This window comes from Electrona antarctica (assembly GCF_951216825.1).
Source record: "Electrona antarctica genome assembly, chromosome: 10".
Lineage (NCBI taxonomy): Eukaryota > Metazoa > Chordata > Actinopteri > Myctophiformes > Myctophidae > Electrona > Electrona antarctica.
The window spans coordinates 13491364-13516202 of record NC_136791.1 but is presented as its reverse complement, the minus strand read 5'-3'; the positions used below and the strand labels follow the sequence as shown (position 1 = coordinate 13516202).

The window sequence follows — 24839 nt, the reverse complement described above, 5'->3', positions numbered from 1 at the left end:
AAATATGTCTCCTGTGGAATATTGGCTTGCGCTTTAACCTCTCTCTGACATTCACATATAGTTGCGCTATGCTGCAACATTTCACTTTTCTTTAAACTCAAGGTCACAACTTAAGATCGTCTATTTCTATGTGCTGCTTGTTTGTTAGCTGTTGTTTAAGCGGTGCTAGTTGATCCCAAGCACAGCCGTGTGTGTATCACATGGGTGTCACATGACGCACGCACGCACGCACTAGGGCATTCACTTCTAGTCATTTTTACTAGTTGACTAGTTTACTAGTCGACTAGTTGTTTAACTACCTATTGTTTTTGGAAATAAATATTTGTACATTTAAAAACTGTGTACATTGGTGACTATAACTATAATCTACCTGATCTTGAGGCCTACAAAATCTTCTTATCAACTAGTCAACTAGTACCAACAAGGTCGACTAGTGGATTAACTAGTCGACTAGTTGCTTAATGCCCTAGCACGCACGCACGCACGCACGCACGCGCGCGCGCACACACACACACACACACACACACACACACACACACACATAGGAAGTGTGCTTAATTCAACAACTGTGCTTGACTCTAAAGGCACCAAAGTATAGTTGCACCGCTCAGTTCACACGGGTGCAATTTGTTTTTTCTTTTACCATTTCACATTAAGTTATGGCTATCCGTGGGCCCTTGGCAAAGTCTGCATGGAAACCCCTGGTTTAGACCAATAAGCGTTTTAAATACCACACAGTCGAATCCTCAGCGGTCATTTAGCTCTGAGAGTATACATTTTGTACACACTCTACAGTTGATTTCACTGTTTAGTGACTCATTGCCAAAATAATTCCATGCAGTTGCTCGAGAATGTGGATTCAAAACCAAAAGTGTGCGATCGCAAAGGTATAGGAGGGAGGGGGTGGGGGGGGGGGACAGGAGGCCTTTGAGGGAAGAGACTGGAGCGAACTGCTAATGAGGCATGTTAGAGCCTCCTGGCAGCCGCCTCACGCTGCATCAAAGGCTACATCAGACTAAACAAGGCTTTAAAATTAATGAATAGTTTCGTCTCTGAGGGGTGATTTTCCATCATCAGCATTGGCAAACCCCCACTGTCAGGGACTGGGAGAGAGAGAGGGAGACAAGCACTACAGCAATGCTGTGTGTGTGTGTGTGTGTGTGTGTGTGTGTGTGTGTGTGTGTGTGTGTGTGTGTGTGTGTGTGTGTGTGTGTGCGTGTGCGTGCGTGCGTGCGCGCGCGCGCGCTTACCCTCATTAATTCACAGCTCACAGTATAGGTCTACTACTGATGACTCTCCCTTTTTTGGGGGGGGGGGAGGTTCCGCAGGGCTTTGGTCATATTGCTCCCCAGAGAAAACGAAGGGTATTTAGGTTAGCCTGTTTGCCAACAGCCCTTGAGGGGGGGGTGGGAGCCCGGCGAGCCCAGCGCTGTCAGATCAAAGGAGGGTCTGGGTCTATTATGACTTGACGTGTAGCAAATATTGATAAAGGTCCCGATCGCAGATGCTCAATTAATCATGGAAACGATTTTACAAAGGACGGCGGGGCTGATTTCTCCCGTGTATGACGAGTTAACAGATGAGAGCAGATAGAGCGTGAGATGCATCATGGAAATCAGGGTCTTTTCATTTTTAACAGGCACTTTAGAGGTTTGGGCTTTTTTTCTCCCCCATTATGCATAACAAACGATATTTTTCCTTCAGATGTTGTGGAATACATGCATGCAATACCTGCATGTGCAGATTGCAGTTCAGTCGCGTCAGTCTTTTAAGTTGACCTGCGTTACTGCCCTCAATAAGCTCTCAGTAAAGGCAGTCCGACCTCGTTGAAATAGCCCATTATTGCCGAACCTCGTGGGTCGTATAAACCATGAGGCGTGTGATAAACTTGTATGATTACATTGATTTCAGTCCAGTCACTTCCCTCTGCTGATGGGCCATAATATATCTGGCAGGGCTGTGTGCGTGTGGCAACCTTGGTCCGTCCAAATCGGTTACCTTGCATGACAGGGAAAAAAAGAAGCCTAGGGCTGATTTTGACAGAAAATTGTTTAGTCTTGGTTTTACTCAGTCTTTCAAATAAAAATGTATCATATATATGTGTCATATTTTAGTCCCTAGCTAACATTTTAGTCTAGTTTTTAATTTGTTGACAAATTTGTCAGTAGAGGGTCTGCGCATGCATAAAGTGAGTAGGAAATTGAGTGGCATATTAAGTGGAAAAGTGAGTTTTATGTCGCTTAATGTCATTTAATGCAATCAGATAAGACTTTTCTGTTTGGATGTATGGGCTGTCAAGGCCAGAAAGTCGTTTTTTGCCACTCAGTAGGCGATCCCGCATAACCTTTCGTTATATCTACTCAGGGCCGGCGGAAGGCACTGGCAAAGTGGGCAATTGCCCAGGGCGCCAACCACTGGGGGGGCGCCAACTACCGACGGATGGATGGTTTGTCCATCTGTCCGTCTGTCGTGTTTACGGTGACAGTTGACGCGGCCTCTCTCTCATGCTGTTAAGTATTGTTGATAAGTGTGTTCACATCTTTCAGCAAGTCTGAAAGTGCTGTATGCTGTTCATGCTTTGAAATCTAATAATACGCTGTTGATATTTTATGAAGGGGGAAGAAAGGCCGAACATTTCCGATTTGGGGGGGGGGTTGCCCAGGACGCCAGTTAGCCAAGCCCCGTGCCTGTATCTACTGTATGTAGCACAATCTGCGGTCCCAGCAACATTCCACTGCTTGTACCTGTACAAGTCAGTGACAAATAAAAAAAATCTTGAACCCTGAATTAACTTAATGAACCACTTGTTGAACCACTATTATTCCATGTCGTCCCTATTTTGAGCATGTCACAGAGCGAAAATGAGTGACCATGTTTACTGTTTAGTGTGACAATGTCATATGTTTGAAGTATAAATTAGGGCAGTGGTTTTCAACCAGTTGTCCGGGTTCCACCAGTGGTCCATGTTCCAGGTGATCCCCAGCTAATTAAATGATGGCGAGTTGGTAAACAAATGGAGTGGACCCTTATTAGATCTTTAACTATTGAGAGCGTAAAATGAAACCACCATCATTTTACGCTCTCGAGAGTTACATTAATGTTAAACATCTGCCTTACTAAATGTACAAAAAGTCAAAGGCAAAGATCGTTTGCCTGTTATCTCTCCTATGGCACCACATCACATGGAATTGTGGACAAAATCTTATCCAACAATATACAAATATTCTAAGGTTTGGGTCTGAGAGGCTAAATCATGGTGGTCCGTGGCTCAAATGCAGAATAAATAATGGACCTTGATATGAAAGGGTTTAAAACCACTGAATTAGGGCATCAGTTTATATAAAAAACTATGAAATATTAAGATACAAGGTTTCGGTCTAACAGCGATATATTCATATTCATGCATATTCAGATCATTGTTGCTGGAAATGAATGAATGATCGAATGATGTCCAAAGTTTTGAGTAAAACCTTACACCTTTACATTGGGCAAATTAGACACGGAATGCAGTAAGGCCGGTGTTTTGTTTTGTTGTTTTTTCTGATTTTTTTCAGAAACCGTTGATCGGGATTTTGAAGGTGTTTTTAGAATTGGCCGATTCTACAAATGCATTCTAAATCAGTAGTTCTCACACTTTCAAGATTTGTCTTGAAACATCGAAAATGACACAGATGCTTTCCCTGGTTTAATGGGTTAAAAAAAGAAATTCCCATCAAGAAAGCTGTGCATCAAAACACAATTCTCTTCCATAACATATTAAAAATCAATTAATTCAGTCCAATTAAAAGGTCTCTTTTATCCTTTAGTCACCATAGTGTTAAAACCCTGACCCCTGCAGTTCTGCATGTAAGGCTATGGTGTCTGCTTCGTAGTCATTACGTAGTCAGGTTGGCTTTGATTTGTTTGTCAAAGGGACGTTGTTAATGGGAATTAAGGATGACATTTTGAATGCATTTAGATAAATATGCTTGATTTGACCCCCAGTTTGTCACAACACCGCCAATACAGACGTTTTGTGTTTTGCCTTGCACAGTTGTTTTTTTGTTTTTTTTTGCCTTTGCCGGTTTCTGATGCCAGTTCTCTTATTTTGCTCTCTGTCTCTTTTAGATCCAAGCTACGTTCGGTATTTTGGCAGTTCCTATCTGGAGTTTGAGAGTGTTGGCCTCGGAGCACTCACCGATGTTACGGTTAGATTTCAAACGGGAGCGGGCCGAGGAACGGTCCTGTACGTGGACCAAGGACCTTCAGGCGGCGGGGGAGGCTTCATGAAGCTCTTCGTATCGGATGGAGTCCTGCAGGTCAGTGTTGATTTCCTCGAGTACAACTATGACGGACAATGTTCGTCTTTTTTCACTGACAAAAACTCAATAAAAACTAAGCTACAATGACAAACTATATACGTAATAGGACTAAATATAATGTAACAGCATGTAACCAAGTGTAAAAGTGGGCATCACAACGCCATCCTGGCCCGCCAAAATATTGTTTTGACAAAAATCAACTAAAACTGAAAGATTCCAGATGACTAAAATAACGAGAAAAAACGAAATAAGTTTTGAATCAAAATACTTTGACTAAAACTATATCAATATGTCAACAACATGTTTATTACAAAGCCCTTTATTAGGTTGCAGGCCATGAAATGTAGCCAGCGATAACATTACAGCCAACGTCGTCCGTCACTCTGTGCATTCTGTATTTCAGTATACCTTCACCTGTAACCAAGAGGAAGAGATTGGACGAATCAATACATTACTTCATGTTGACGATGGAACAGAGCACATCGTCAATGTCAGGTAGGTTTATATGCATGTGTCTGTCTGTCTGTCTGTCTCTCTGGCTGTCTGTCTGTCTGTCTGGAATAAATCTATTACATTTGCTGTCGATGAGGAACTGCCCCCGGGAACGAAATGTGGCCGAGCTGGAAGAATCGATGGTCATCCAGGCCATGCAGGCCTATTCTACTTGACAGCTCAAATACATGTTTGATCTCATTGTGGTGCAAATAATGTTAAACGCCGTTGAAATGCTTATCCGTCATTTACTTAAAAGTCAGAATAAAAAAATGTCGTGTGACCAAGGACGTGAAAATAAATGCAGTGCATCAAGGTCAAGGTCAAGGTAAACTTTATTGTCCACAAGGGACATTTGTCTTGGGCTTTCACCCCAGCTACAGCCACACATAAAACATCAATGACAAACAAAAATGCATAGAGGGAGACACAACATTACACAATTGCACACATGATGTGGATCATCTAGCCTCACACAGTTACTGCTGTTTCAGAGCCTCGTTCAACATCTTAGTTGATGCTGGTACAAACGTTTAAAAAAAAAAAATCTGATGTACTTCCACTTGGCATATCAAACCATGCAGGATTCGCCAGGCTACTCATCAGGAGCAGGTGTTCAGTGCTTGCTCAAGGACACTTTGACACAAAGCCAGGAGGAGCCTGCATGGATTCAAACCTTTTCCCACATGTCTGATCTACTTTATTTTTTGCACCATTTTAACTTAAAGGAGCATTCAGTGATTTGGGTGATTTGGAAAAGAACCCGGTCCGCCCCGGTAACAAGATGTGCACATGCACACAACCTACAGTGGGGGAAGTACAACAGACTAACAGCACATGCACCAAGGCCCGCCCCACTCGATCATGATTGGAGGAAGGCCCCTCTCATCCTGATTGGATGAAGGCTTTGCCACCCAAAGCCCAAACCGAAACTAGGGTTTTTTGACCCCAGGGGCTCACTGGGGACAGGGAGGAACTCCTTATATGGTCAGCACACTTTATAGTAGGGAGGATTATCCAAAAAATAAGAAAAAATAAGTGATATTTGAATTAAGTGAAATCACTGAATATACCTTTAAATGTGTGCATGCTGAACAAGATGTGCCCCCTTGTAGTAGTATAAAATGATACTACTCAATCATACTAACAGCCTATTAGGCATCCTCCCAGTTAACGGCAGTTATGGGAACGATGCCGCTTATAAATTGCGTTTGAGAGTTCTGTTCTCTTCTGTGGCTTTGTTGTTGTACATCTTTATAATGTATTTAGCTTTTAACTTTCTGTACAGCACTTTGTAAACCTTGAGTTGTGAAATGTGCTATATAAATAAAGTGGATTGGATTGGATTGGATAAACCCACAGCTGTCCCTTTGGGTTATGCCATGGGAACAAAGTCACTTAGAAACAGACAACCGTCCCTTTGGGTTATGGGAACAATTTTGCTTGTAAACACAGCTCTTTGGACATTTTTTTAGTGGTAAAAAGTGGTGGTAAATATTCTACACACCTTGCACCTTTAAAATACTCCTAAAGCTCTTGTCATTTCAGACACTTGACAGAGAAGTGAAAGAAAATATTGATTGGGACAAAGAAAGATGAAATGTAGAAATTTGGTTTGGCTTGGTCACGGTGCAGTATGGATTTGTAAACCTCTTAGACAAAGTTAAATTGTAATGTAAAGGGCCTATACGCCAAATGTATACCAGCACAAGTGTCCTGCATATACTCAAGATTTTTACTACAATATCGATGATTGACAGGCAAAATCCCTCAACAGCGACACTCACAGTCACAGGCAAAAAGCTTTTTTTAGTTTTTTCATTGCAGCTGAAAAGGCCTAAGAACAAAAAAACTGACATGGCTCACTGGATTGTTTATTTTTAGTTAAAACCTTTTAAAAGGTAAGGAAAAACGGATGCATCCATGCAATCCATATGGTAAATACTTGTAATGTTTTGTAAATCCAGCATGTCATGAGATCTCTAACAGCTTCCACCCATATACTATGCTGAAAAGACAAGCTTGCATCCTGCCATTTCAGTGATGTTTTAATGTGGAGCACCTGCAGTGAAGTTCATCCTGGGTTTAATGACTGCAGGATCGAGTTAGAGATATTCTGATGAAACTGTTGCACCTTATTTTGCCTGCATGGCAGTACAGTGCTTCATTTGATGATGTGGGTGTCAGAATTGTTTCTCTTTAGTGATGGAACATCAACAACAAACCGTTGCTTCTAGGGGTCCCTGGAACAACATATTGTCTTTTTTACATAAAACTTCCATTGGTCCTTGACATGAAAAGGTTTTGAGAACATTTGTTAAATGGGTTCATGTTGATTTATTTAATTGGGAATGAAACAATGTCTGTCTTCCTCGCCTCACTCAGACCCCCATTGCCATACCACCTGGTCCTGCACTCGCATAACGGAGCTGTTGTCAATTCTGATACGGCTACAGTATGATAGCTGATATGGCTTTAATTTGCTCGAGGACAGGCAGCAATCTGCTGGGTATCTGGTATATAATTAGTCTCATCCTTTATTTGCCCTGGATCATGGCAGTGCTAAAATTACCAAGAGGGTGATAAGCCGTATCGGTCGGCCCAAGGGCTGGTAACTGTTATCAGCCCTTGGGCTGATACAGCCATAGCTGCCATCGTTGCGCATTGAATCACTGTGTGAGCGACCTCGCTTACAGAAGCATCTCAGTGTGGTGAAAATTGGGCCACCAAACATTCTTGTGGATGGTTTGAAAGAATCTTCGGCTGAAGAGACACCAGGGTTTATCCAGACAAATAGCCTATTAAAACACAGAGCAGAAAACAACATATTTGACAATTCAAAGAATGCCTTGGTACGGTACCAACGAGGCTGATGCCCACAAGCGTTCCCAGACAACTGCCTCTCCACACGTGCGCACACACACACACACACACACACACACACACACACACACACACACACACACACACACACACACACACACACACACACATACACAAATACACATACACATACACATACACATACACACTCACACTCACACTCACACTCACACACCACACTGTCAGTGAATCCCAGCAGGACTACCGTTTCATTTGCCCTGGCATCTCATTGACGGTAATGTGCTGTATTTCTTAACCACTTTAAGACCTGAGGCCCATTCCACATCATTTAATCTAAATCAGTAGTTTTTAAACGTCTCCGTGCCAAGGAACCCTAAAATCATATTTATCATATTTATCCCTATCTGAAAATGTGTTGTGCCAGGGACCCCCAGAAGAGATTTGTGTTGAACAATTACATAATTTTTTTCAAACACTGATACGCTGTGAGTTGCTTTTCTGGTTGTAATTGGTTAACCACTTTAAGTGGGTGAGTGAGTAGTTCTACATTGCAGTATTGATACTTTTACTTAAATAAAACAGTTGAGTACTTTTTCCACCACTCGCAGTATTATGACATGCCCAGCATAGGGACATTAGGGATAGGGTTCATGTTAACAGAAGTGTTGATCAAAATTGTTTTCGTCTGTATGTGAATAAATACAGTAGGGCTAATTATTATTATTATTATTATGTGATCTGCAAATTACCACCTGGCAGGTGATATGCCAGTTAAGGGGGGTTAAGTTATGTAATATTATTATACTATACTCTAGGTCATAATAAACTGGGTGGTAGTTCATATACTTGAGCCCAGTGGATGAAAGTAACTAGTACAATTTTGAGTATTTCCAATTTGCAATACTTACTACTCTTCTTCTTTTCCACTACATTTCAGAGAGACATATTGTACTTTTTCTCCACTACAATTATTTGAAAATGTAGTTACTTTGTACATTATTATTACAAAACATACATTAATCACTTTACAACATTTCGGCCATTTAAAGACAGTATGACACCCTCAGGCGTCTTACTGGTTGCGTGCACGCATCCGCCTCGTTGATGGCAGACTGCTGGGCGAGCACTGGCGCTTTGGCATGGGGGGGTCAGATCAACATGGAATGAATTCTGTACTGGCCATATAAGGAGCATGTCTTGAGTGTACAGGGTTTGAGGAGGTCAGATCAACATATGGAATGTCAGAACAGGTCAGCTCCAAACAGTATACGGATATCTAAGGGTGGTAGCGGGGACATTACTCTTGAGTGTACAGGGTTTGATGAGGCCCCAGGTAGGGCCGGGCCTTAATTTTCGGGCCTGTTGAAAACTCTAGTTTTCGCCGGCTGCCGGGCGCGGCTGCACTAATAACTTTGGGGCAGGCCCGTCTAGAGTTTGAAATTTGAATGGACAGGTATAAGTCAAAAGTAAGACATCGAAGAGGCCAATAGTGATGACATCAGGCATCTCCATATATGGGCTTAACTGCGACAGCAGCTCGCATTTACTATGACATCAGGGTCTCCACATCCCATCCCTGATGTCACGAGACCTGGGCACCATATATGGTCCCCGACACACTTAACTGATGGGAAATGCTCGATTCCATAGTTAACTGCGAACTTCGGTCGCAAATAGCCTATCTACAAGTTCACAATGTGTCGCAATGTGAGCTTTTAGATTTGCTATTTTCAAAAGATTTGTATACGTTTGAAATGTTAAAATGAGACATTCTGCATAATGAGTACTTTCTACTTTTGGTACTTATAAGTACATTTTGAAGCCAAATATTTTGTACTTTTACTCAAGTACATATTGAATTCCGGACTTTTACTTAACAGAGTATTTCTATATTGCATTATTGATACCTTTACTTACGGAAAACATGCAAGTACTTTTTCCACCACTGCTTGAGCCTTTGTTATTCTTAAAAAGATATCACTGCTGATGGAGGACTTTTGAAGGTGGACGGCGTTATTATGAATTAGGGCCATGACTGTACATATAATCCTCCTAAATCAGATCCCCAAGGACGTTGAAGAGTAAACTGATTGTAGATTTAATTACAAATAGGCAGATAAACCTATATACATATCATGCTGTAAATGGGGTCAGACAGCACAACGTAGGACAGCTAACGTGCATTTTAAAACAGTTTTTTAAATATTTAATATCATATTGTTTTTGTCGTTTCTGTCGGTCTTCTGAAGCAGTTTTCGCTGAAGTACCACAATGTCCTGATGTGGTGGGGGCGCTGTTTAAGTGTGTATGCAAATTATTTTCTCCGCCACACCCTCATCCCAGCTACTCCCCTTTTATTGTATTTATGTATTCCTTTATTTAACAGGGACAATACAAAAAAACAATGTATCAAGTTATAAAAACATGAAACCGTTGCATTGTATTTGGGGTTTATAGCCGAGGCTAATTTGCGATCCCTGTCCCTGCTTAGGCCTTTCTATTCTATTCTATACCTAATAAAAAACAATCATTTACAAAAACGACATGCAAGAAACTCTAGTGTAAACGCAGTATAAAAGCAATAACATTTCCAAATAAAACATTTATTAAATGTGTTTAACATTAGTGTTCGCACCTCTGGCCCGACTTCAACCTGTTATTACGACCCTTTGTCTAGGGGCAGTAACAGTAACTAGGAGCAGTAACATAAATATGGAAGAACAAACAACACCTGCAGTGACAGGAGGGGCACCAAAATGTGGTGTTTTGATTGGATAATGGGGGCACTCCCTTATTATAAAAGTACAAACCTTTGTGTATGTTCACATAACCTGATGAAGATCAAATAGATCGAAATGTTGTCAGAATTCTCAATAAAGAACGTATTTCTTGTACCTGTGGTGTGCAGGCTCCATCCAATATCTGCTAAAGATGAAAATGGTCACATAAGAGATTGACTTAAGGGTGAAGGTTCACAAGTCATAAAATCTAGACTAATTCACTGACTTCAAATTCCTATCCAAAAACAAACAAAAAGACAATACTGAACCTGCCTTGCCTAGACTACGAAATACACAGGAGAAAACAAAACCAAACAAAATAACCCTTCACCCTTACGGCTCTGTGACAATGTTTTACAAAGAATGAATCAAAGGACAAACTAAGGTGACAAATGACCAAACGTAATCAAACTGAAGATAACTAAATGCAAAGTAAATCAAAAGATGGTTTGGTGGGGGACAGAGTGATGGATTCTCTGCTGTCTTTCAGCTGCCATCCCCCAGCACTGCACAAGTTAGAATGATACTTTTATAGATGCAGAGCCAGAAGCACAGCCAATCATGGCTAGGGCGTGGACAGAGCCGACGAATGAGTTGGGACAGGGCCAGAGGCTGGACCTGTAATCTGCAACACTACCTGCTTTCAATCAGTCACGTCGCACTCAATCACCAATCATACCCAACTCTCCAGTCTCACAGCATTCACCAGTCATCGCCTTATGATAAAAATACGGCGGGCTGTAACACCAGTGTTTAACCTTTTCATTATATAATTTCAGATCAGTTTGTCTTTTTATTTCAGTTGGTAGGGCATTCCACAGGTGTATCCCTTTTTTAGGACTCCTGACTACTACTGAGTAGCTTTGCTACCCTGAGGTTGCCGGCTGCTGATCCCCTTGTGGTTCTATTAGTGGGCGTACACCGCGTACCTGTCCCTTTTACCTGAGGATAAAGTACAGCTGGGGCAAGATCATGAATACATTTAAAAATCAATTTGATGAAAGAAAATTTAACAAAACTGTCAAAACTATGCATATTGTATTTTCTAAGGATTATGCAGTGGTGAGTGGTGCCATTTAATTGGTTTTGTATCCATTGTTTTCAGTGCTTGCTTATGAAGTAATGTAATTTGTTTGGTGATTGACTGTGAAGCCTGGCTCCAGACAGTAATACAGTAAGATACCGGCATATGGGAAAATATCATGGCAGGCATAAAGAGTTGGGCTGCATGCAGTGATATATATTGTCTGGCTATTCTAAAGCGGTTCACATCCCATGCACATCTTTGACTCGGAGTCATTACCCCCCCTTCCATCACAGTCTCCAAAGACAAATTGCAAATTTGTAACTGAAGATAGGGGGGGGGGGGGGGGGGGGATTATACAAAGTAGGAAGATACCGATATGACATCACGAGCACCACCAAAAACAGTTGGCCTGTTCTGAGACCAATGTACATAAAACATATTTGTGGGGATTGAAGACAACGTAGGGGAGTCCAATAAAACACAAAGAAATGAATGTCCTTTACATATCTTATTTAATGTCGGTGTGTTACTTTTTGAATTGATGCTAAATCCATGTTATATATAAGGCAAAGACTGGCATTTCCCTCTGAAATGTGTGTTTAACTAAATTAATTCAATTTGCAACCCTAAGGCTGGCTTTAGTATTATTCACAAAAGTAATTTAACCTTATTCAAAATGAGTCAATGTATAATATAGATACAGTACGATACCGTAGATGTATTTGTTCATTTTGTTTATCTTCTGCAGACAGATGTCTTAATAGATACGCAGTGTGGTGTGGGAAAACATGAAAGAGATGAAAGATGAATATCACACTGCAGCAGCTCTTAGAAGTGAACAACTTGTTCCCTTTGGTAATAACATTGACTTAAAAAACTGGTTGATTTCGTCGACTAAAACTATGAAAAAAAAAGTTCATAGACTAAAAATGTTCGTCGACTATACCAACACTGCAACGTGTACATTGTGAGCTTGTAGATTGGCTATTTTCACCATGCAACCAAGTGTAAAATCTGCCATTACGACGCCATCAAGGCCTGCCAAAATACATTTCTGTTGACTAAATCAACTGTAGATTTAGTCGACTAAAATCTTATGATATTTTGTCAACTCAAACTAGACTAAAAGCATAAAATATGACCAAAACTAAATGGAATTTTACTCAAAAGTCTACAACTAAAACTAAGTCAAATTCAACACTGCTCTGCAGCTGCTTTTAGAAGTGAACAACTTGTGCCCATTTTGTAATAACATTGACTTAAAATAACCGCGTTCCTCTTCACGGACTTCACGGAATGTTGGTTGCTGCTATGGCCCGACCCTAAACATGAACGAGGAGGCTTCTGGGGATGGCCAACCAGGTTGCGCGTGTGTGTGGGGGCTCGTAGGGGGGGGGGGGATAAGGAAGAAGGAGGCCGGGGCGGGCGGCTTTCATCCCAGTTGTTCTTCAAGAAAAATGCAACAGCAGTACAGATCCATCATTATGTACTATACCAGCCCCTAAGAGACCCGGGCGAGAAAGGGAGCTGTCATAACCAGGCGGCTGTGAGTATGGAGAAATGGTTCTGGGTGTCACAAAGCAAATTCCTTGTAATTGTCCGATGGCCGAGTCCTTCCATCTTTGTCTTATTTGACCCAGAGCTACGACGCCGTGGCCACCCTCTATACGTCACTCCCCCAACTCATTATAGACTTCTAATATATCTCCCCCCGTCAAAGACGATTTTCAATATGTTAAATAGAACTCCGGCGGGACCGACTTCTCAAGGACAGTGAGCAGCAGACTGCCCTCTGGCTGCGGGCCAGGCTGCTGCGTGCTCTGCCAGAGTGCTTCTAAATTAACCGTTTCTCCACATCGGCTCTAGAGAAAGGACTTATGGAGCTTGGAGTTACGGTGGCCCCCCGCAAGTGTTTTAGGCCGACGTAATGCAACGAGACAAAAAATAAATAAATAAAACGTATACCCGTGTGAACTGTATGGTGCAGGTTGCTCAACAACACCGCTGTGCAGTTATAGTTGTAGTGCTCAGTGTGAAGCTCAACAGCGCCACTTGAAAGTAGGTTGCAGCTGTTCGTACCCCAGACAGACAGACATACTGTACATACATAGACATACACACGCGGCCAGTCATTGGAGCAGTTTGCCACCGCTCAAATATGGACGGAGTTGCGCCATTGGTTTCTACAGACCCGTTTTGAAAGCCTGTCTTTCTATATCCAGTCTGAAATGCTAAACAAAATTGAATGCTATTGACTGCTAAAGCAGCGGGTCTTCACTTGGTAGAAACATTAAACATAGCCTACTTTATAATTAATTTTAAAATGAATGGGACCGTAATTTAAAAATGACTTTAAACTACCGGTAGCCATTGACAACATAAAGTGTTTATGAAAATGTTTACTACGGTAATAGAATCAAATATAAAGTTCACCCCAAACCCTAGGGTGCTGGACCATTGAACCCGCAAGTGAGCTTCAATGGGCTCTATGCATACAGGCCATTTTGGAAAGAACTTGGGCGCCTTACCTACTCAATTCACAGGTGTATACTTTTTTTTCCTCTTTTTTTCTTTTTAGCCGTCTCTTTTTTTTTGTAATTGTGTGTCATCTTATTTTTTGTATCCATTCTGTGTATATACTCGATCTTTGTATATCTATGTTTGCTGTTTCTGGACGGGGGGAGGGGGGCGGCGTACAAAAACGGTTTTGACTGAACTGCTTGTCTGAAGTAATCTGTTAACACTTTAATTGCCCGGAACTATTTAATCCATTACATTCATGCGCCCAGTAGATTTATAAACACGGACGCCTTTTCCGGACGGACCGGCCGGAAGTTCATGATGTTGTGTAGCAGCTAACAATAGCCACAGCACTTTAGAATCGATCGACAACAACGGGAGACAAGAATAAATCTATCGAGACTAGCGACTGGACCGCGGAGCGCCGTCTAACACAGGATCTTTTTTCAGAAAAAGACGGGATGATTTAGATCGTGATTTATGAACGTTTTAAGATTTTCGTTTTCATCAGCTAAACAGAGGAGGGAGTTTTTTGATGACGTCTCAGTCTTGCGCGTCACCGAGGAGAGCCCAGCAGGCGCGCCTGGGCTATACAGCCATGCGATCTGTTCTCGTATCAATAAACTTCGTCTTTAGGACAATACTTCGTCCTGAGCGTCGGGCATTACTAATAGAAAGGACAAAGAACTTCGTCCTGGGCGATTAATCTGTTAAAAAGGAATACAAAATAAATAAATAAATCACAGGTGTTACCGATGATACTAATGAAGGCTCTGTTCCATTCTGGTCAAACAGAGTCAGGGTGCTGCTATTGTGCATGTTGGCTCACTGGAAACACTCTGCTACACCAGTGGGTCTCAAATGTCCTTGAGTGGACCGTGCCAAATGGCCCCGTATGGGTCAGGGTCCATTTGTGCACTCAGAGTTATGGGGGTCCTTCCATCCATCCATCTTCAACCGCTTATCCGTAGTCGGGTCGCGGGGGCAACAGCTCCACCAGAGTGCTCCAGACTTCCCTCTCCAGAGCAACATTATTGACTTCCTCCTGGGGGATTCCGAGACGTTCCAAGGCCAGTGAGTCGATGTGTTTCCTCCAACTGCGCTTTGGATCTCCTTCTCCGTCCTCCCCTCACTCGTGAACAAGACCCCGAGATACTTGAACTCCTTCACCTGGGGTAATGCCTCAGTCATTCCCTACCCGGACTGCACAATCCACCGGTTTCCTGCTGAGAACCATGGCCTCAGATTTGGAGACGCTGATCCTCATCCCAGCTGCCGTACACTCTGCTGCGAACCGGTCCTTGACATTAAAAAAAGTTTGAAAACCACTGTAGGCCTATACACTAATTGGAACAGAGCCTTAATTATCGGTAACACCTGAAGGAAGGAACTAGGGAAGCGACCCGGATGTAGGAAGAGTTATTCGGTGTGCATTTAGGCCATTCCAGCGAAGGGGGTTTGCCCCCTTGGTACAAAAGCACATGCTTAACAAATTGCGCCTATAGATTGCTTTCCGGGCCTCCGTAACTTGCACAGGGTTATCAGGAGACTCCCGTACAGCTGTGGTCGTGCTAGACGAGCCTCCAGCTGCAGGTGGTTAGTCGAGAATCTGCACTTAGGTAATTATCTTCGCTCCCCTGATCGTTTCAAATGCAAAGCATTGGCTATTTGAAAGCTGCCAGTTATTGCTGTCAGCTGGCTCCAGAATGGTATAGCTGCGTGTGGACGTAGGTTACTAGTTATCTAAATGAAGGGGGGAATAGAATGGAAGAGGAGAATGTTAAAATGAAAAGCCACCAAAAGAGGTGAAAATATACTGTTGTAGCAGCAGTCCAAAGAAAATGGAAAAATATGTATCTGAGCCAAGAGTCGATCATGCAGTTTTGGGAGGGACGTGCGGCTATGTCCACCTCTTTTTGTGGTTTTCGTATTAATATTGACTCTAGCTGAACACCCACGCAGATGGAGGAGGTCACATCTGCTCCACATTCAACCTTTTTAATATTGTGCCCCTCTGAAATAGACTCATAGTTTGTGATAGTCCAAATATGCTTTGGTTAAAGGAGAAAAAAAGGAACGATACAAACTTGGCCATTATTATTATATTCATAAAAAAAACATTCTAATTTTTGACACTCAATTAAAGTTGTCAGTTTTTTCCTCATTCAAATATGAGTGACTGACTATCGTAAACAATACCGAGCCACCTCCCTGATAATAGCACCGTGATGGTTCTTATATGAGACGAAGATGACCCAAATGTTTTTCTCCACAGAGAAATTACTTTCTTGACCCAGGGGATGAATGAGTGATGTCAGTACTTAAGCTCCGGCTTCAGTAATACCTTTTCGGCTAAATAGTCACCATGTTGACTAAGTGTACTGTAAATTGCTCAACAACTGTATTTTTTTGTTTTAAATGACCGAAATAAAAATAAACTAACTACTTCGGTATACTCAATAATAACAACAATAATAATAATAATTAGATAAGTACAGCAGTATTATATTTTTTTCTTGAGAAAAACTACATTAAATGAAGATAATTGGAACAGCAATTCTGAGTGGAGAGGTTTGTCAATTTAACTAGCATTGAAAACAAAAAGCATATTAGCAATAATACAAGGCGAAAATAATGAGCATATGCTGAGCTTTTAATTGTATGGTTTATCCTTTGTGCTGAGGTATGTGAAATAACAATGCTTGCATGAATACAGTATAAGCAGTGTAGCTGCATTATAGGAGCATTATAGCAGCTAGAAGGTCCTGGGTTCGATTCCCGCTGTGGGCACTGGGGGCGTGTTCCCTCCTCTGCGTCATCAGTGCCCATACCCTAGGTGAGGTTGGCAAAAGGGCCTTTCTGTGTGGAGTTTGCATGTTCTCCCCGTGTCCCCTAGGGTAGATACCCTGACAAAAAACATGCAGTAATCCTGGTCTCTAAACTACAGCACCTCCCCCTGGCCAGCCGGGGCGCCAGATGGAGGGGAAAGGAACTGGTTGGAATAATGTGTTCCTTCCACGCGCTACGTCCGGCTGGGGAAACTCTCCCCTGTCAGGTGAAAAGAAGCAGCTTGGACTACTCATGCATAGAAGGAAGTATGAGGTCAGTCCGCTGCCACCCCCAGGTTGGCAGAGGAAGTGTAGCACCCAGGATTAGATAATTGACACTAGATGAAAAAAATGCGTTGCAAAATCATGGGATAAAAATGTATATGAAAAAAAAAGCAGTTTAGCTATGTTAATTGTTGAGATTTCTCTAAAGCAACATCAGCTTTGTATTTTTTTACAACTACAGTATAAGATACAGTTTAATAGCAGAAATTGAAAGCTTCTTAAACTGCACCAATGTTCTGCCATGCAACTCCTGCCATGCAACATGTAACAACATGCAACCATACTCTTGCAAGTATGATCGAACCCTACAAACCCTCCCGCGCACTCAGATCAGCCAACGCAGGGAAGCTGGAAGTACCTTCACTAAAAACGCCGGGACAACGCTCCACACGTTCCAAACTCATCTCCCTTCTGGCTTAAAAACTATGGAATGCACTTCCCATTACAATCAGAACTGCAGCCTCACTCCCAATCTTCCGCCGTAGTCTGAAAACCCACCTTTTCAGACTCCATCATGGCCTGTAGCACTTGCCCTTAGATAAGCACTTCATGTAGACTTATAGCATTTTATACAGACTTATAGCATGTTATGTAGACAGCACTAGAATTGCATTTTATGTAGTCATAGCACTTTATAGTATATATGTTGTATAGTATAGTATAGTATAGTATAGTATAGTATAGTATAGTATAGTGTATAGTTTCATTATATAGATATTCCACGCTTACGTTCTTAGCTTACGCATGTTCATGATAACTACCTTTTATGTATGTGATGTATTGCCGTGCTTTTTGTTCTTGCTTAATGTAAATCGCTCTGGATTAAGAGCGTCTGCTAAATGCCTAAATTGTAACCATTATCCCCAATGGCAGTTGCAAGGAATTGCATTGGTGCGGCTTACCTTAAAACTACTCAGGTCTACTCAGGCTTATGTGAGCACCCCGGACAGTTTTTTAAGTTGCTTTGATTCAGTAAGATATTTGATATTCATTTTAAGTGCCCTGCCCCCTTCCTATACAAACCATTGGAACTTCAATCTCCATTTTAACCATGATAGATGAAAAAACACCTGTCCTTGTTTCTGGGGACTCATACTGACCTCCTAATGCGTTTTTTTCCCTTTAAAAAAAAAAAAATATATATATATATATAATAATTATAATTATTAATGATTAATGAATAATTATTAATAATTATTATTAGACTATGAAATGACCAAAATATTTTTTGGAAAGTGAAATATCCCTGTAAAATAGTTTCTAATTCTATCATGAGGTAGGTCATCCCCTGCTGGGTCTCACTTTTCAACAATGAGCTATGTTGATGTTTCCTATTATTATGACATCACATCACTGTGCTGCCAACACCACCATGCACGGGGTTGAACGCTTTACAAATCGGGATGAAGGTTGATGTCTTCATTTTCACACTGAAAGACTGAAAGAACTGGCCTGGTTAATGAATGATATCGCCAGCTGGATAATGGGCTCAATTGTGAACTCTCCAAAGTCATTCAAGTTCCGCGGGGTCTGCCATCTTCAACAACCTCACATCAGTTGAGAAGCATGGTTGCTTAATCACACACACACACACGGTCCAACAAAGACAGTTTCATTCCGCAGCAACAGACTATAACCTTAACCCTCGCAACCTCTCTTAGCCCACTTCTAAAACTTGTATACCCACAAGTGTCCACGTGCACCGAGTCTTGATTGGTTATTGGCTGCCCTGCTGCACGATGATGCCACAGTGAAGAAAAGGGCAGGAGGAATTGCTGTCTGCCGTACGAGCACCTGTTCTATAAACGTTCCTCTGGGAGACAGCCTTGGTCCATTAAGCTCATCAAGCACATAAACAGGTTCTTCCTGAGAGCCATCACGGGCAGAAGCCCCCTTCTGCCCTCCTGAACACCGACACAGCATCTACCTGTTACTGTTCCACATGAAACCCTGGACATGTGTTCCTCCAGCATGCCCTGGAAAACATTGTAAAACTGGAATTTTGCTATGTGGTTTTCCAAGAAAGATTATTCTAGTTAACAAAAACTAAACAAAACTAAAATAAATAAAAAATAATAAAAAAATAAATACAAATCTATATATCCATTTGAGTCGGGTCAAGTCGCCAAGGTCGCCAAGTCATAGACCTTGACGTATGTGGAAGTGCCCTCTTGACGCCTGTGCTGTGCATGTGCTAGCCTCTGACGTCACTCACTTTACCGCTACGTTTTCAAACCCAGCTTTTGCAGCTTCCATTTCTCAAATTTGAGAATTTAGATGACTAAATAGTCTATTTCTCTTCAGAAGCGTTAATATTGTAATCTCGACACAGCATAACATCAGAAATTATCCCAGAACACCCGCGTTCTGTTCAATCACCGCGGATGCCGCCTAGATTCAGATTAACAGGAACGTGTGTGCGTGCGAAATGTTGAGATGACATGAGAATACAAATGCGTACTGATTTTGTTTTTTTTCTCTTTACTAGACAACAGCTTGCCCCCTGTGAAGCTGCGGTGACTGTCGTGTCACGTGTTGGTCGTGGTCAATTCAAAAGCACGGCAAGTAACTACTGGTCAGGAGGCGTCCTTCCGAATGGAACCAACCACATCTTCGTAGGTGGTCTGCCATCTAGATATGAGCCCAAACAGGTGAGACTGATGTCATTTCTCTCTCATCTCAATTGATAATAGTTTAACCCATTTTGACCTGAGATCAGATTCTAAAAATGTCTTCTACATCCTGACAGTTTTCTGAAAAAGCTATGTTTCTATGTCAGTGGTTCTTCGATTTTTCAAAAATAGCAGACCTACAAGCTCGTAGCGCGCCACTCGGTGGCGCGCTATGAGCTTGTAGATCTGCTATTTTTCAATAGCTAAAGCATAACATAATGCTAACCCCAAAAGGGGTTCCCGCCGCACTATAACTTTCCTCTTCTACCTTGGATTTACACATGGTTTGCTGCGTAATAAGTGCTTTTAGCATTGAGCATGCATGCTCAGGGTATAAATTGGATCTTGTCCATCATCAGGTCAAGATTTGTGTCAGAACCAGTGTTTGATTGATTGATTGATTCTGAACAGTTTGTAGAATGGTATAGGCTACAATTCAAGGAAAGTGCAGGTCAATACTCTGCTAAGAGGATAAAACTGGTCCTCCATTTTCAATTAATTTGAACATTTAAAGACATTTAAAGACATTTAAAGTCATGTCTAGGTGAGACATGACCTTTGACAAGAGCAGGGAGACAATTACATTTTATTAATAAAAAGTCCTAGTGCTGCTTTAATGGTAAAATAAATACATGTGTAATAAAATCAGTACTTTTCAGAGATATTTTCAGTTTTGATGAGTCTAAATGTGAATAATTCCCCCCACAGAGAGCCAAACCTTTCCATAACTACACTGGATGCATTGAAATGATTGAAATCAATAAGCGGAAGGGATTCTACAAATCCAGTGCCATTTCAAGCAACAACGTTGGTAACTGCAGGTAAAAGTAATTTGAGTCGTAATTGGTGCAAAAGTTTCCTATTTTAGTACATTCGGTTTGTACAGTAATATGTTCAGTCATCCGCACCACATGCAGATACGCCTACGGGCCTTGTGCACACCAACTCCCTAATGGCCGGAAAAGTCCTTATTAAAAAAAACGTTTCATACTATTTCTGGTACAGTATGCACAGTATGCTGAGTTGGATGATTACAGTGATCCAAGGGCCCCCAAAGTAGAAGGCTAATTAGCATCTACATTACAATCCAACAAAAATCACTGTGTAGACACAACTGTTATCAATTGATTGTCTCGCAAAATGTATCTAAGTTAACAAATCTGTACATTTGTCAGTTCACCGATGCAACACTTTTGTTCACATAAGTGCCATTACTCTAAAATCATCCAATTTTATCCTGAGATTTACACATGGCATCACACGCACCCTACCAGCTTCCAGGGAACATTACTATTATCCACTTGGACCCTATATACTTTGTTGGCTGGGGTACTGGTGTCCGCCCTTTTTATCTCTACAGAAAATGATTGTTGAGCTTGTAGATCTGCTATTTTTGAACGAACAAAACATATACAATACAAAACAAACAAAACCGAACTCATAATGCCCAAAATAGCGATGCCAGATTCAAAGTGATTAAACCTAGGCAATCTGTAGGGGTACTCTTCAAATGTTCCTGATAGTTTGCATAGCGACACCACAGTGGCCAGCTGCTCTGCCTCTTGGCTAATCACTCGTCGTTATCCTCGCTTTGGCAGAGCGAACACATTGGCACCAGAACCGACTCCGTACCCGACGTCACCTCTCTGTCGTGATGGACTCTGCCGCAACGGAGGGACATGTCGACGTCTAGAGCTGCCTGGAGGAGCCCGGCCTTTCTGTGACTGTCCCCTCCACTTCTCTGGGACCTTCTGTGAGAAAGGTAGGCCTTTCTGTGACTGTCCCCTCCACTTCTCTGGGACCTTCTGTGAGAAAGGTAGCCTTTCAAAAGTTTGGGATCTTTTTTTTCTCTCTCTCTTTTTTGTAGCTGACAGTCCTCTCTTTATTTTGTCCTCGCTAAGGCCTTTGAGGAATAAATTATGTTTTTTTTCCTTCTTTTAAAGCTACTGTACTGTGACCTCCACAGTGGGTATCATCAAGAGCCAGCCAACAAATTATGGTTCTTAATATTATGCTGAGCCGCTCTGTGTAATGGCTTTCACTGTGGGAGAGAAAAGGGCGAGCTGCATTAGGAATTTTGAGTGATGTAAATTATTCAGGATGTGATTAATGAAATGAGAGATCCATATAAGAAGGCTGAACCATCGCTGTTGTATCCATGTTCGCCCACGCCACTCCTTGCCAATGAGAAGAACATGACCTTGCCACCAGGGCTGGATTAGCACCTCTGAGGGCCCCTGGGCACTGAAACTCGACGGGCCCCCCCGTTTTACGGTTTTGTGCATGTTTTTTTGTTTATATGTTCTATATGGAGCTTTGTGTGTGGCTGTGTCCCTGTTTTCATCACCAAGTGTCACTGTTGTGCAGCCTAATACAGTACAGTGACAGTACAGTACAGTAGTAGAGGGACCCCCTGGTCTACCCCCTGGACTAATTTTTTTTCACCCAGAGCCAATTGCCTAAGAGCCAATTGTCTAGAGCCTGGGCAGAGGCTTTTGTGCTGGTTCTGGACAACGGCGTATCCCACCGACTCATTACAACGCCATTTGGTTACTAACGCTCCATCATTTAGCTAGGGACCACCGGGAACCCCATCAGGAACCACTGGTGGTCCCCGGACCACTGGTTGAGAACGGGCGGGTACAAAGGCAAGGTAATGCTCACGTGCGCCACTAGTGACGGACACATGCCCGCAAGTGAAGTGGATGGGCTATTAGAACCACATAGCCTACTCTGCCAATTTTGCTTGACAGAAAGGCGCCATGAAATCATGAAAATCAATTTCCAAGGCAGGGGCATAGGCGGCTGAATCCCACTCCCAGTTACGCGTCTCTTTCATTTAGAAGGGCTTGACGACAAACTTTAGCTCTGAAACTTTAATTGACAACCAGGAAACCACAAGGCAATGGAACACATTTTCATAAAGACAGGTGGGAGATGACTAATTTGAATTTATTTTAATGCTGCTCATTTTGCAGGCTCTGTTTGCTCGCTGCATTAGATTAAGTTAGTTGCTTAAATTTTGCAGTTGGTGTGTCAGTTGTATTGCGTTCATATTTTTTTAATCCTATTACATCATTTAACACTAGTATTAAACACTAGTATTAAACTAAATTACATTTTAATTCAAAAGACTGATCTAAATAAAAACAATCTGCCAAAGTCAAACACTCAAACACACAAATGGATGATTATAGGCAAAGAGGATGTTCAGAATAATTATGTTACAAGATAGAAAGAATAGGTGATCTACAAGCTTACAACATGTCACCACCATGCCGTGCTTTGTGAACGTGTAGATTGGCTATTTGTGATGTACTTTTGTGTGACTGTGTAAAATAGGCCATTCATTTATGAAAAATATGTGTGTGGTGATGCAAGGTTTCTGCCAACGGCGACAATATTATACATTTGTAATCAGAAGAGCGGACGCTGTAAAATATTAATTCATATTTTAACTCTATAAGATATATCATGCTGTTCGTTAACAGCGGTGCCTCTATGCAGCATTTACTCAAGTACTGTACTTAAATAAGTAGGTTTTTTTAGGTATTTCAAATTGTCAATACTTTTACTTCTACTCCACTACATCTCATCTCAGAGGCAAATGTACTTTTAACTCCACTACAATTATTATAAAACTTTGTTAGGCTACTAGTTACTTTGTAGATTTGTAGTATTATTACAACACATACATTACCCACTTCAGAATGTGTGGGTAATGTATGTGTTGTATATTGAATGAATATTTCAGCCATTTGAAAATAGCCAGAAAATGGCAGCCAGGAGAATGAGAATAGCAGGACACTGCCAAAGGCATCAAGAACTGCAAGCCAGCAAACTGGTGCTCTGGGAACCAACACACGGGCATCGATCACGAGGACGTCCCACGCTAACATATGTGGATGTACTCAAGAGCGATGCAGGAGCGCAAAGTACCAACGAACTGGCCAGATGTATGGAGAACCGGGATGACTGGAAACGACGATGGAGGGCTCGTCTGAGGACGACCTAGAGAGATTTGAAAATAGCCGATCTACAAGCTCACAATAGATCTGCTATTTGCAAAAAAATGTTTTAGACATTACACATTTGAATACGTGCGTGCGTGCGTGCGTGCGTGCGTGCGTGCGTGCGTGCGTGCGTGCGTGCGTGCGTGCGTGCGTGCGTGCGTGCGTGCGTGCGTGCGTGCGTGCGTGCGTGCGTGCGTGCAGTACACAGCGTAATGGAGATTGTGCGAGTTGCCAATGTCAGAGAATGTAGTTTTGGACTTAAAGCAGTAGGAAATACTACATTAATATAGTGGTTGCAAAGGTATTAAATTTCCGTGGTGGGAGTATGGTCTGACTTTGTTGAATATTAAGTAGTTCTGGTCATTTGGTGAGGGTTACTGGTTGGGGGCGGGGCCACACATTAAAAATAATTTCATCCCCAACCTATAGCATCAATTATTTCTACCATAAGAGCAACTTCCGTTCACCTTTGACCCCTCTGTAACATGGCACTATGGTTTTGTGCTGCTGCTGGCGTAGTGATACTGGACACAAAATAGTTCCATGTGACAGAGGGGTCAAATTTGTTGTTGCTCTATATGGTAGAAATAATAATAATACAAATGACGCTAGTTTTGTGGGTTCATTTATTTTTAATGCGTGGCCCCCAGACTCCCTCAAAATGACCGGAACTACTTAAAGGAGCATTCAGTGATTTGGGTGAAAACCACCCTGTCCGCCCCGGTAACAAAATGTGCACATGCACACACTCTACAGTGGGGGGAAGTGCAACAGGCCAACAGCATGTGCCCCCACTCGATCATGATTGGAGAAAAGTCCCTCTCATCCTGATTGGATGAAGGCTTTGCCACCCGCCACCAAAACTGAAACTAGGGTTTTTTGACCCCAGGGGCTCACTGGGGACAGGGAGGAACTCCTTATATGGTCAGCACACTCTATGGTAGGGAGGATTATCCAAAAATAAAATAAAAAATAAGTGATATTTGAATGAAGTGAAATCACTGAATATACCTTTAAAGGAGAATTCCATGCTAGAAGGCTTTCTTACCTTTCTTACCTTTCTTTGTAGTCGTTACG

General features: G+C 42.0%; 1 protein-coding gene across 6 annotated transcripts in view; it reads left to right on the top strand.

Annotated features, from left to right (window-relative positions):
• The window catches only part of eys (eyes shut homolog), a 580966-nt gene that overhangs the window by 390121 nt on the left and 166006 nt on the right, over nt 1-24839 (top strand). For all 6 annotated transcript variants that reach the window (XM_079513211.1, XM_079513209.1, XM_079513213.1 and 3 more), the window contains 5 exons: nt 4108-4298; nt 4705-4796; nt 19566-19728; nt 20458-20570; nt 21348-21511. In XM_079513211.1, the coding sequence (XP_079369337.1) occupies nt 4108-4298; nt 4705-4796; nt 19566-19728; nt 20458-20570; nt 21348-21511 (723 nt within the window). The remainder of the gene's footprint in view (nt 1-4107; nt 4299-4704; nt 4797-19565; nt 19729-20457; nt 20571-21347; nt 21512-24839) is intronic.